Consider the following 13,285-nt stretch of genomic DNA (forward strand, 5'->3'; position numbering starts at 1 on the left):
AGCACACACACCTTGGCGTGTTCTCAGCTGACTTGATCTGCCCAGTCCTGACGCAGGCTTCCCGGGGACAGGAAGCCACACGCCATGGGCTGGGCACTTGGAGAACACGGCCGCTTACTTCTCACGATGCCCCTGTGAGGCCGGATGGGTCTTCCTCTTTTACGCCTGCCCATCTGAGTCTGGGAGTGACTTCCTCAGATGCCAGAGGTGGGGTCTGAACTCGGGGAAAACCGACTTTTAAAGCATGCCCTTTTTTGGCGACTCTTAAGATTTTTTTTTGTGCCCCTTCCCATCAAGTCTTAAGATGTTTGTGGGCCGTCGCGTGTTGTCAAGGTGAATGGATGGGTTGATTTCATTCAAGTGTCTTAAAGCCAGATCCACGGTTCTCAGTCTCCATAGAGAGAGAGACGTGGGCTTGAACCCATGCATGGCCCTGGGCACATGCCTGAGAAAGGTCGGGGACCTTCCTCCCTCCCGTGGGGGCGAAGCATCAGTGACAGGAGCCGCTTGCAGAATTTCCATGTAAGGGAGGCGGATGGTCCTGGCCTTGGAGTTCACAGGTAGCACGAGCGGCCACAGGGTGTCCTGGGGGGCAGTGGCCAAGGAGCTTAGTGAGCAGGGCGAGGTGCAGATCAGAGTCTGTCCACATCTGCTGGCTGGGGCAGCTCGGGGACGTGGACGCGGACGTGCCCGCCTGCCGCTGTGCGGGGTGATCAGCGTGGACGTGAGCCGTGACGTCACCGGGGGGCTGCAGGGTGTGAACCAGGCGGGCAGGCCGGGCGGCTGTGTGCGGGGATGAACTTGGAATGGATTTGCCCTTGCAGACGCCACGCAAGCAGGCTCCTGACGAGGGCTGCAGCGTGGAGCACGGGGCGTGGGGGGCCCAGGGGTCTCCGCTCGGCCATCCTCTGTTTCGGGGTGCCTCTCGGCTTCAGGTGGGGACGTGTGCCTCACTGAGAGGAGGCGGGAGAGGGCCTCCGGGGGCCTGGCAGCCACGCCCTCAGCGGGCAGTCTGGGGGAGCTGCCCACGCTGTGCAACGGTGAAGGGAAGGGCGGGCGGCCACGAGCACCAGGGCCTCACCTGGCTGGGTCCCAGAGGAGCAGGAGGCCGTGTCCTCGTCCCCACAGGGGGCCCCAGGACAGGTAGGCAGTGGGACCTGGAGCGGAAGGAGGTGGTCAGACTGCGAGAGCCGGGTCGTGCAGGAAGGGGGCGGGCCGGCCAGGCGTCCCCTGGGGGTGGCCCTCCCTGGGAGGGACGTGGAGCAGCACCCTGGGTCATTCATGGGACCGCCCCTGCCCCACGGCTGACTGCATTGGAGAGCCCAGTGACCACTGCAGGGTGGAGGCGCTCGGGCGGAGATTTCAGGATCGTGGACTCAGAGCCGACCTCCGTGGGGGACCTCAGGCTCCAGCTACTGCCTGGGGTGAGGGCCTCCGGGACGCTGCCTGACCGCCCCCTAGGGCACAGCCACATGGGGTGTCTCCCCCTTACCACCTGGCCCCACGTGGCCCAGGGCGCAGGCACGACCTTGAGCCGGGCGACCCCCAGGAGCGCGGGTTGCCCCCTCTGGGTCCACGTTGGCCAGGCCCACCTCCGGGCCGCTGTGAGCACCCGGCACGCTTGGGCCAGGATCTGGGCCGCAGCGGGTTCCAGCTGCCAGCGTTGACTGTTATGTAATGGCTCGCTGCCCCCAGCGTCCCTCTGGGTTATTTTCCATAAATTCTCTCAATCAGGCCTCACGAGGCCCAGGAGATGGGCAGTTATCGGTCTGTTTTACAAATGAGAGGTCTATTTCGAGCTCCCTCTGAGATTTTTAGACCCCTCAGCAGCTCTGTTCTATTCCCGTCCCCGTCACACACTGTTGGTGCCTCGGGAGCCCCGCCAGGGAGGGACGCGCCGGTCCCCGGCTCTGGGAGGTGGCCAGGCGCTGGGTTTGTGTCCTGCCGGGCCCGGCGCGCTCCGCTTTCCTTACCGGAGGGGGTCCCAGCCACCCTTGCGTCCCACTTCCAGGTCTGATCACGGATGCGCCGGGGAAGGGGGGCATGGATTTTTTTTCAAGTCATGCAATTCTGCAAGTTAGGAGCAGGGTGGATGCAGACAGTGCTGTGACTAGCTGGTTTCCTGAGGGGGAGGCCTTGGAAATAAGCAAGCGCAGCTCCCCAGGAGGCAGGCGGACCCTGTCCCCGCACCGGAGGACCCTACAGGGGTCGGAGGGGCTGGCGTCCACAACAGCTGCGGCCTTCTGGGTCAGCAGACACCCCCCGCCCACCGAGCTGCTCCTGGTGGTCCCTCCCACCAAACATGTCATCCTTGGTCTTTCTGACTTTTTCCTGATGACACTCATGCTCAGATTTCCTGTGATGAGGCGGGGGTGGCCAGGAAAGGGTGAGCAGGAGGCGCTGGCGTTGGCTCCCGTGGCCGGGCCTCGCCGAGTGTCTCACATCCGCCCCCTCATTCTCCCGACAGCCGCGTGCCTCCCCCGCGGGTGTGCAGACAGAGGTGGGAGCAGGTCCCGGCCGAGGATAGAAGCCTGCCGGTGACGTGGGGGTAAACGCCCTGCCCCCAGCCCTGGTCTGTGTCTCGGAAGCAGGCGGGCCACCCTTCCAAGGGTCCCTGGGCAGTTTGGGCCCAGGAGGGGCTCACCGTCCAGTGCGTGACGGTCAGCAGAGCAGGTGGCGGGAGCCGCAGGCTGCCTGCGATGGTTTGCATGTCAGTTCTCTCGTTTCATCCCCAAACCCTGTCGAGGGGGCACAGTGGCCCATTTCACAGGTGGAGAAACTGAGGCCCACAGAGCTGCAGGAACCTGTTTAAGAGGGTGGCGGAGGCTGCACGTGGACCCCCCGTGCTGCCGAAAAAGCAGGGTCTCTTGGGACAGGGCCAGGCAAGACCTTGAGCCCCGCTCCACACCTCTCTCCCTGTTTACCTCGTGACGCCTCTGCGCTCGGTGGTTTTAGGACTGTCCCCATTTTACAGGTGAGCAAACTGAGACCCAGCAAGGTCTGTCCCTTAGACCACGAATAAACAAGACTGAAGAGAATCGGTTTGTCGGGTGGAGGGGAGTCCTGCTCCGTCAGACCTGGGCGCAGAGGTGGCTTGTGACTCTGAGTGTGCGTGTCGAGGGCGGCATATGCTTCCCCGGGAGCTGCTCCACCTCCCCGGGGCTGTGTGCCAGGCCGGCCATCTGCTCTGGAGCCAGGCCTCCCCCTCCGACAGTCACCTTCTCTCGGAACGACCGGCTCCCAGCGGGCTGCAGCCGGTAAAGAAGCGCCAGGAAACGGACCTGACAGCCCCTCCCGCAGCCTGCTTGGCGCCTTGTCCGCGTGAACAGCCCTGCTGGGCTTTCTGCAGCCACTCCTCTTGGGAGCGTGCGGGCCAGGCAAGGAGGGAGCACAGGGCTCTCCTGGGCTCCTGCTGAGGGTCTGGCCACTGGGGCTCCTGGGCAGACCCTGTCCCCTGCCTCCCTGCTCTGTTACAGCAGCCCCTGGGGCTTCAGGAGGTCAGACCAGGTCACTGCCCGGCTGGCCCCTCCTCTGCGTGGGCCACCCCCACCTCTCAGGACCGGCCCCCCCTTCTTCCTGGCCTGGGGTGGGCAGGGCCCCGCACAGGACGGCTGTCCTCCCACCTGCCTTCCCGTCTGCTCCCTGCAGCCCCACCCCGTGGTCCGCACCCTGTTCCGGCGCTTCTCCTAAGCCGTGCCAAGAGCCGCGTTCTCTGCTGGGCCTGTCTCCCCCGTGGACGGTTGGCTCTGCAAGGGCAGGGCGGGGCTGGGTGTCCCTCTCCTGCCCCTTGCGTTGGCATTTCTGGATGCTCCCGGTGGAAGGACGGCCGTGCCCATGCCCTGGGAGTGTCCGGGAGCCTTGCCCAGGTGTCGTGCCCTGGTGATGCCGACCCTGCCACGTTGTCCCGGCCTCATCTTTGCTCTCTGTCCTCAGCTTCCCAGCTTCGCTGGTGTTTGCTTACAGGCCCTCTTGGGTGCTGTTCCCCGAGCCAAAATGGTGTCTCGTGAAACCCTAGGCCAGCAGGGCTCAGGCGGGCAGCAGGCAGGGGGCAATGTTCCATGGGGCGGGCGGTGTGCCCTTTTCCCAGAGGACACAGGGTACACACTCGGGCCGGGAACGGCTGGCTGTGTGTGTGGGAACAGGGTGGGGGCCTGGGAGCGTGGGGGGATGGCTGGGCCTCAGATGCGCTCCTCAGATGGACCAGCGAGCAGAGGCTCCACCCGCTGCAGGTGCGGGGAGACGGCAGGGGCTGCCTGGGGAGGGGGTGCCCCAACGGGCGGGTGGGCAAAGAGGAGCCCCAGCCTGCGCCGAAGGTCTGAGCCTGGGGGCTGCTGTGGGTGGAGGGATCCAGGCACGGGGGTGGGGGGGGTCATGTGGTCTGTCCTTCCCAGGCTGCTGATGTGTGCCGGCGTCTAACTCAGCTGAGCGTATCCTCGGACACGAGACCCACAGACCCACAGACCCACGAAGCTTCTACCCTGGAGGGACCTTCCAGTTGGGGGAGGAGGAACAGAGCTGACCGTGGGCGAGTTGTTCAGATGGCAACACGCACTGAAGACCCTATCCCGGGGGCAGTTAGAAGAAGCCTGAGACCCAGGGCATAGCCCAGCAGGGTCAGGAACGGGTGTCCATGTGGCCTGCTCTCGGGAGCCGACTGTGTGCACCCTCCCTTGTGCCCTGTCAATTGGTGTCACGTTAATAACTTGAGATCTGCTGTGTTGAGAGCATTTATACCATGGAAGTTGGCAGACAGTACAAATCAGGTCCATCCACCGCGGTTATTAAATGCTTAGCATCACGCCACCATCCGTGTATCTCAGCACTGAGAAGGGGCGCTCTCAGCAGAGGAGGGAGGGGATGAGGATGTGATTGCTGGGCAGCAGCAGCTTTGTTGTGATGCAGCGGAAAGAGCAGAGGGTGCTGTGGCTTGGGTCCAGGGAACAGTAAATGTGGGAGCCCTCGGGGGAGCGGATGCATCAGGATTGGGGTTCAGGCAAGAGCTGGATCCAGGAGCCAAGGACACCCCCCCACACACACAGCAGCGGCAGCTCGGATCCAGACAAGGCCACTGCAGGGCACGTGTCTGCGGAGAAGCCCGACCTAGGCCGGGGGGAGGTGAGCCTGAGGGTGCGTCCACCTGTGGGGAAAGGGCTGCAGAGCCTGTGCTTCCTGCAGTGGACAGCCGCGTGGGTCTGCCTGTTTCCGAAAAGATGGCGGCAACACGGCCCGGAAGCTTCCACATCAATCCAGAGGAGCCTGTGCTTCCCTAGCACATCCCCCTGGGAGTCGAGTGGCTCCACGGTGGCTGCAAGTCTCCACGTCCAAAGGGCAGCCTTCCCGGCCCTGGAATCCCACACGGCTTCTGAGCAGCATCGCTCCCGATGGAGGCACCTCTCCACCCTGGCCGCCCGGTGGGACCTCTGGGCTCTCCGCGACCGTTAACCACCGTTAGCCAGAGGTGCGTCTGGGGTGGGACGCAGCCAGGCACAGTGGAAAGCTCCCCGAGTGACTCCCAGGGTGGAGAGCCGCCGGATGAGACGGCCCTCCGGCCTGAGAGCGGTGTCTTCCGCACTGACGGCTCCAGGTGGGCTCTCTCAGCAGGCCGTTCCAGGCAGCGATGCTGAGCGCCACTCCCGGGACGTGAACTGAGCCCCTGAGGTCCTCGTGCACCCCGTGGGCCCCGACCGCAGGGAGAGGCTGGCTGTCGTGTGACCCGGCTTGTCCACCGGCATTAACTGTGGGCTGAATTAATCCAGCCTCTGCCGCGCTCCCCAAGGACTGGAAAGTGCTTCATCTGCTCCTTCTGGGAGCGCAGCCCCTGGTGCAGCTGGAGGTGACGGCTGTTTTGAGTTTCCAGCACACGCCGGGGGAGCTGAGACAATCCCGTCTGCAGACCCTGAGGGTTGGGGGGCAGTTGAATCGGCCCAGACTGATGTCCGATCAAGCGGAGGGGGCTGGACATTGTGTGCCGCAGCAAAGAGGGTGGAAAATGCCTCCTGTGTTTTAGGAGAAGGGCGGGGGGGACAGATGACAAAGTCAAACGAGGTCAGCACCGCTGCTTCCTGCGCTGCTCAGAGCATACCATCCACATCCTGGCAGATGGGAGCTGCAGAGAGAACACAGGCGCTGCCTCACCCACCACACACATATGCGCTGGTTGCTGCAGAACCGCTAGGCTGGCACAGCTCTGGGCTCTGCTGGCAACACGATGGGCAAGGCTCCTGGCCTCTCGAGCTGACCTCAGAGGGGAGGAGAGAGACGGGAACCAAGCCCGCAAGTGATAGCAAAGCAGTGGCGAACTGTGCTGTGCCCGGAGGGCCTGGTGCAAACTGTGAAGTGTGGTGAGGGCCCGGAGCAGGTCAGAAAGGCCCAAGGGAGGGAGGCCATTGCGGGGAGGTCTGCCATGAGACCCAAGCATAAGGAGCAGCCAGGGGGGATCTGGGAGAAGTGCTCTGGGAGATGGGACCAAAGGCCCTGAGCCGGGATGAGCTGGTGCTGCTGAGGAGACTGGAAGCCCCTCGTGAGGATGGGTGGGGAGCAGGGAGGTGCTGGAGGTCTGGAGAGACAGAGAGGGACACAATGACTTGTCCTCTAAGCCCCTGAGGCCCCCTGGAGACCTGAGAGCCGGGGCAGGGGCGCATGTTCTGATCTGTGTTTTACCAGCTCGCCATGTGGCTTCCCTGGTTTTCAGTCTTGGCTGTAAAGAAGGTCAAGTGTAGGGTGACAGCGAGGATCCGAAATCCTGTGTGTGGGCTTAACGGAGGGACCGGCACAAAGTAAACACTCAGCAAGAGGGCAGCTGCTGTCCCGGCCTCCTTCCCTCATCCCCCTGCCCCTCCTGCTTCATCTCACCATGCCCCTCCCCCTCCCCCCCTCCCCTCCCTCTCGACCCCTCCCCCTCCTCCCCTCCCCTCTCCCTTCCCACCCTCCCCATCCCCTCCTCCTCGCTTCCTACCTCCCCTCTCCTTTCCCTCCTCCCCCTCCTCCCCCCTCCCCCTCCTCCCCTCCCCCTCCTCCCCTCCCCCTTCTCCCCCTTCTCTCCCTTCTCTTTCTGGCTCCTGGCAGTCCGTGCCTTGCCTGCAGGGGAGTCTAGTTGCACAGTCCAGCATCTGAACACCCTCCTGTAACCCCCTCCCCACACTGGGTGACTCTGGGGCCCCGTCTGTGTCCCCGGATGGGCTCAGCATGTCACAGGCTTTCGGGGGGATGGGTGTCCAGCCAGGCTCTGCCGCCAGTCCCATGGCTTCCTCTGCACAGGTCTTGGGTGCAGGCTACCCCGTTTATCTCAGAGCCTCACACCTTGCTCCTTCCTTCATCCATTCGAGCCCCGTGCAGCGTGGCCCGCACAGCTCGGAACTGTGCCAGGCGCAGAGACGCAGAGTCCATGTGTCCTCAGCGAGACTACGGGGGTGGGGAGCACGTGCGGAATGAAGCGAAGCACACGACCCTGAGGGGGTGGTCTGCGTACAAGTGACTGTCCCCATATCCCCACAGCTCAGCCAGCGTGGGCCAGGAGCTGTGGCTTCAGGGCCCAGACGGCAGCCCGAGGCTTGGGGCCCCCCGTCCACGTGGTTCTCCTCTCTGGGGTCACCTGCGCTCTAGGGTCGGCTCCCCTGGGCCTGGAGGCTCGGCTGGGGTCGCCAGGCCACTCACTGCCGCCCTGACCAGAGTGCCCCGCTTGCCTCCGACCCGGGCGGCGCCCTCAGAGGCCGTGCCAACCAGCAGCCCGGGACCCCGCCGCGGCCTCCGTGCTCCGGCCTCCCTAACGGCCGTCTCTCGTCCCGCAGGGCCCTGGTGTTCGTGTCCCACGGAGCCGGCGAGCACTGCGGCCGCTACGACGAGCTGGCACAGATGCTGGTGGGGCTGGGCCTGCTGGTCTTCGCCCACGACCACGGTGAGTACCGGCCCACTCCGGGCCCCATGTCCGCCTCACCCCACCCTGCTCCCTCCCCGGGCACGCCGCTCTGAGACCGGAGAAAGGCTGTCTCCACGGGCTGTTTCTAAGTGAAAAACAGGTAGTTCTGTAAGCAAAAAAAAAAAAAAAAATTGTCTGGCCCGCAGTTTCTGTTACGGCAGGGACCGAATGCAGGCTGATTGGAAGTCTCCGCTGAAAAGCCCCGGAGTTGAAATACATTTGTACGCGAGCCCAGGCCATGTCATCCTCTCTCACATCCATTAAACGCCCTCCATGAAAAACGGGCCCTGGTTTCCCCCCGAGGGACTGCAGACGATGCTGACTCAGTGCGAGCCGGTTCACAGCCCACGGGGGCCTCCGGGCGTGTCCAGGGCACTTCAGACCAGGGGGACAGTCAGGGTCTCGAGGGCCGAGTGGGCCTGAGAAACCCCCCAACACGCGGCTTGTTCACACACACACACACAGCTGCACGCACACCTGTGCACGCACTCGTCCGCAGGCCAAGTCTTTAATTCTTTCTCAGCAATGAAATCCACAGTAACCATCAAAGCGCAGCGTCTGGTGCCTGAGTCTGTCTGTAGCTCCTTCACTGGCCGGGTGGCGTTCTCCGTGTCTGGGATGGCCCCCAGCCGAGATCTTTCTTGGCCTGAAAGTGTTAAGATGGAAGAGTTCTCGTGAGAGAACGTGGTGATTTCTGCGCTGCTGCAAGGTGGAAACCTACCACTGTCCCCCAGATGCAAAAACCTTGCCTCTGTCCCATCCGGTATGGAAATAATGAGCTGCAGGGAGGTGGGGGGCAGTGCCGGGCCGGGGTTCCTGGTGACGGGGGAGCTTCGGGCGTTCTGTGTATAAGGAACTGCAGCTTGGTCTGTTGTGGTTCAGTCGTCTGACTCTTTGTGACCCCATGGACCACAGCACGCCAGGCTTCCCTGTCTTTCACCATCTCCTGGAGCTTGCTCAAACTCATGTCCATCGAGTCGGTGATGCCGTCCAACCATCACATCCTCTGCCGTCCCCTTCGCCTCCTGCCTTCAATCTTTATAGCATCACTGTCTTTTGCAGTGAGTCAGCTCTTCACATCAGGTGGCCAAAGTATTGGAGTTTCAGCTTCAGCATCAGTCCTTCCAGTGAATATTCAGGGCCAGTTTCCTTTAGGATGGACTGGTTGGCTCTCCTTTTGAGTTGCGGTGCTGGAGAAGACTCTTGAGAGTCCCTTGGACGGCGACCTGATTGCCAAGAGCCCTTTTCCAGCCAGATACACGCAAGGGCCCTGGTCCTTTGAACTGAGAATATTGACCAAGGCCTTGCTCACTGCGGGCTCCGTGCTCTCTCGTGCTTTGCAGACATTCCCAGTGATCTTTGTGAGACCATCTGAGAGGTAACATTCAAGGATTAGCCTGAATTTCCTGGCGGGACTGTCATTTACTCTGGTGCTTTCCACATTGTTAGGCCTGTGCTGGGAATGACTTACTTTCTATCACGTTTGTCTCCGGTAACGTTTGTTACAAGGAGCTGAACAACATGGGGGCGTTCTGAAAGCAAAGGGCGTTTGTACCAGGCAAACACGAAACAGCTCCAACGGAATTTCAAGATAGTCTGGTTTTGTCCTGGCATCAACCACCCTCTTGTCAGCTGCCCTTGGCCATGTCCGTGGGAGCGGGTACCTGTGTCATGCCTTGTTTGTGTGTGTGACCGTGGGACGTTGAAAAACAATTGGAAGAGTTTTTTTTTTGAGTGAAGAGAGAAAAGAAACAACCCCTCCTTTGAAGCTGAGGCCTGACTCTCACTGACTTCCGAATATAGCTTGACGACCGAGGCTGGCGCTCACCTCGCTTGAATTGACGACCGAGGCTGGCGCTCACCTCGCTTGAATTGACAACCGAGGCTGGCGCTCACCTCGCTTGATTGAGCAGTCTCTTGCAGTGGCTCGTGGGCGATCTCTCTGGCAAGTACCCAATGGAGGTACTTTTACTCAAGACGTGAGCTGCGTGACCATCCTCGTCTGGCGCTGAGAGTGGCCGAGGCTCCCTTCGCGGGAGAAGTGGGTGCAGGGGGTCCTGTGCAGACTGGGGAAGCAGCTGCTGGTGGTTAGCACCCGGAGCCCCCATGTCTCTCGTGGAGAGGCGGGGCTGGGGGTCCCGGGGGGGCTGGAGCCCAGGCCTCTGGTGCCTCCTTCCTCTCTCCACGCCGCTGCCCCGCTCACACCAGGCTGACCCCTACGGAGAGGGGCTTCGTTCTTTCCCGCTTAGCTGTTAAATATAAGGAGGCCTCTGTGGGGAGAGCGTCAGAGCACTGATGTGGCCAGTTGGAGGGGGAGGGCCCAGGGCCTGGCAGACGTCACCTCCCTGTCTCCAGGGTCTGCAGTCGCTTGTCACCCCTCTGCCCCGGGGACCTGCCCCCCTACCTGAGGCAGACACACCTGCGCCCAGCCACCTGACTGCGACCCCAGCCGTGGACCTCAGACCTCAGTTTTCTCATCTGCCAAATGGGCAGGCAGCGCAGTGATAGAATGGGAATAAGCATGTCCGGGGGCAGCAGAGGGTGGCGCCTCCTCTTCACTCTGCCAGCTGCGAGGCCCCCTCCGGCCCCCTGGCAGAGCAGCAGGCGCACCTGGACAGGGGACGTCGAGGCCAGAAGCAGGGGTCCTGGGTCCTTGGGTCCCCTTTCCGGCTGCAGAGGCTCCAGGGGAGATTGGCCGAAGGATAGACAATGCTTCTCGAAGCGAACAGACCTACCAAGGGTGGTTTCAAGGCTGGTTCCTGGGATGTGATCCGTAGAAACATGGCTTTCTGCAGATCCTGTGCTGACTCGATTTTAGGTTAAATCTCGTTGCTTGGCTGAACTCCGGGGTTTCATTGTTCAGACGGAAGCCTGGGGACATCGGGCCGGGTGGCCGGCCGCGTCTCCCCACGCCCGGTGGCCTGCGAACACAAGGTGCTCAGCTAGCGTCTCCCGTAACTGTTTTGTTTGACCTTAGACTTTTATAGGCGGCCTCATGGACACAGAGGACTTTGCCAGAAGTGAGAACTTTATTCCTGCCGTTCATTAAGTGCCAGCTGCATGCCAGGCTCTGGCTGGGGCCCTTCTCATGCTTTATCTCCAAGCCTCGTAACGCTTAAGTCCATCCCCCCGTTTCAGAGGTGAGGGTCTGAGGCCCTCCTCGTCCACAGGGCACACATACCAGCGTCAGACCCCTGATCTTGGTAAATTATTTCAAACAAGGGGTTGTTTTTCTCCCAGGACAAGCAGAGCCCGAGGTGGGTTCAGGACACTGCCGTTCTGTCAGGCCTGAGGCTGCATCTGCAGCTTTGCTCAGCTGCTCTTAGCACGTGGCTTTCATGCCCACGAGTACCAGCTCCAGCCTGCTGTCTCGCAGGAAGGCGATGCAGAAAGCAGTGGAGAGGCCAGGCTGGGGTCCTGCCGGGAAAGCAGACCTGTCCCGGCGCTCCCGCCGAGTTCCAGCCACACTGTGTGCAGCGATGGGGGGGCGTCCAGCTTGTTCGCTTCGTGTTTGCTGATCCCGACCAAACTGGGCTCTGTTAGCAGGAAGGACACAGCATGGACCCTCCAAGCGCCCTCTCCTCGCCTGCCGGCCACACCGCGGGCTCATTTAAGAGAGCTTTTCTCAACCGTTTCCGCCCTGTGTGTTTTCTGAGCCGTGTTTAGCTCACAGCGTCAGCTCTCACCCGTCCCCCTCGGCTTTCCGAAGCTCTGGCCTGGACGCTGTTGTCAGGGTCATCAGCGCACTGTGTTCTGATGCGGTGACCATTTCAATCAGGTGGATGTTCCTGATCGTGCGTTAGCCTTGGGTCAGGTGCTGTCGAGGGGGAGCGCGTGGACACGGGCCCTGCCCCCTGTGCGCAGCCCCCGTGAAGAGCCCAGCCTTGTCAGGGTTCTCACTATCCGCGGAGAAAGTCTCCCTTCTGCTGGCAGCAGCGGGCTCCCGGCAGGTGGAGACAGTCATCCCGCCCTTGGTCCCACAGCCTCCTCCTTGCTGAGCAGAGTGCGGAGGCATCACCAGGGTTTATGGAATGAAAGGAGGAGTGTGTGGCCCAGAGCAGACGAGACCAGAGACGCTGTGAACGGCAGCAAACGCCCGCGTGCGAGTGTTCGTGTCCGCAGGGCGGGGAGGACCCCGCAGCGGGGCCAGGACTCTGGGCTCTGGCGGCCAAGGCTGGGGCAGAGGAGCCCCGAGGCCCATAACTCAGGTGCTCAGGTGGGCTCGGCCTCTTGCAAGTACGCAGCCTCCCAGCGCCAGGGGCCAGTGGGATGCTGGGTTTGTGGGATGAGTAGGAGCTTGAGAGGAGAGGAAGGGTGTACAGCCAGCACCAGTCACTGAGAGCTGTGGTTCTCATCGGGGTGCCCCCAAAGCACTGGGGAGTCATTCCCAGGGCCCCTCGTTCCGCAGAGACTGATCTCTTGAGTGTGGCCGGGCGTGTCGGGACCCTTGAGACGCCCCCCGGGTGAGTCTGATGAGCAGCTGTGATTTGAGAACTGCTGTTCCAGGCAGGGGAGCTCATGTGAGTGAAACCCAGATACACGGGGTCACGGACACACGTCCTTGCGGGGGGAGTCCCAGCCTGGACCCTGGGGTTTAGCATCAGGAGCGGAGGGGGAGCGAGACCCCGGCCTGCAACGCTCCGGGTTCCGAGATGAGACACCGTGGACCTTGGAGCTCAGGAAGGGACCCTCAGCAGAGGGCGACCACCCCGGGAAGCGAGGTCCAGGGCTCGGCCGGTGCGGGGGTACTGGCGGGGGCGGGGGCTCCAGGGGGCAGAGGAGGTGGAAGGACGGGCTGGCAGTTTCTGTTGTTCCAAACACGGTGCCGAGAAACCCGGGCTCGCGTTCATGCCGGCCCCGGCCACCAGCTGCTGTCGGTGACTCACTGGAAACCCCTCGGAGCAGGAGCGGGGGCTGGGGGGCGGGCAGCCCCCCGATCCACCCGCTGCGGGCGGCTGGTGCCCTTCATCTCTGGGCCCTTCCCGTGGGCAGCACCCTGACTGTACCCTGTGCGTCCCGGATTCCACCGGCGGGGCGGGACCCGGGTTGCCCCGTCTTTAGTGACAAAGGGGAAAAGAGCCATTCTTCACTGATCAGCAGTGAGTTCATTATCTGCAGATATTTAGGGAAAGTGTTCAAGGCTGTGGGTCTGTGTTTCTTTTTAAAGAGCTCAGCCGGGGGCGGGGGCGTCTCAGAAGAGGAAGTCCTGGGGGTGGCTCTGCCTGGCCCCCTGGGTGGGGCCCTGCCCAGGCAGAGGTGAGCATTTGGGAAATTCAGGGGGAAAACGGTGGGGGCGTGGCCTCCAGGCGGGGAGTTCTGAGTCCAGGTCACTCACGGGTCAGCTTGGCACCTCTCAGCTGCAGTCATGTG

General features: G+C 62.5%; 1 protein-coding gene across 2 annotated transcripts in view; it reads left to right on the forward strand.

The window, feature by feature from the left end:
• MGLL (monoglyceride lipase) overlaps nt 1-13,285 on the forward strand; it is an 86,894-nt gene that overhangs the window by 25,802 nt on the left and 47,807 nt on the right. For both annotated transcript variants that reach the window (XM_055558723.1, XM_055558722.1), the window contains exon 3: nt 7,788-7,894. In XM_055558723.1, coding sequence (XP_055414698.1) covers nt 7,788-7,894 — 107 coding nt within the window. The remainder of the gene's footprint in view (nt 1-7,787; nt 7,895-13,285) is intronic.

This window comes from Bubalus kerabau, chromosome 20, assembly GCF_029407905.1.
Source record: "Bubalus kerabau isolate K-KA32 ecotype Philippines breed swamp buffalo chromosome 20, PCC_UOA_SB_1v2, whole genome shotgun sequence".
NCBI lineage: Eukaryota > Metazoa > Chordata > Mammalia > Artiodactyla > Bovidae > Bubalus > Bubalus kerabau.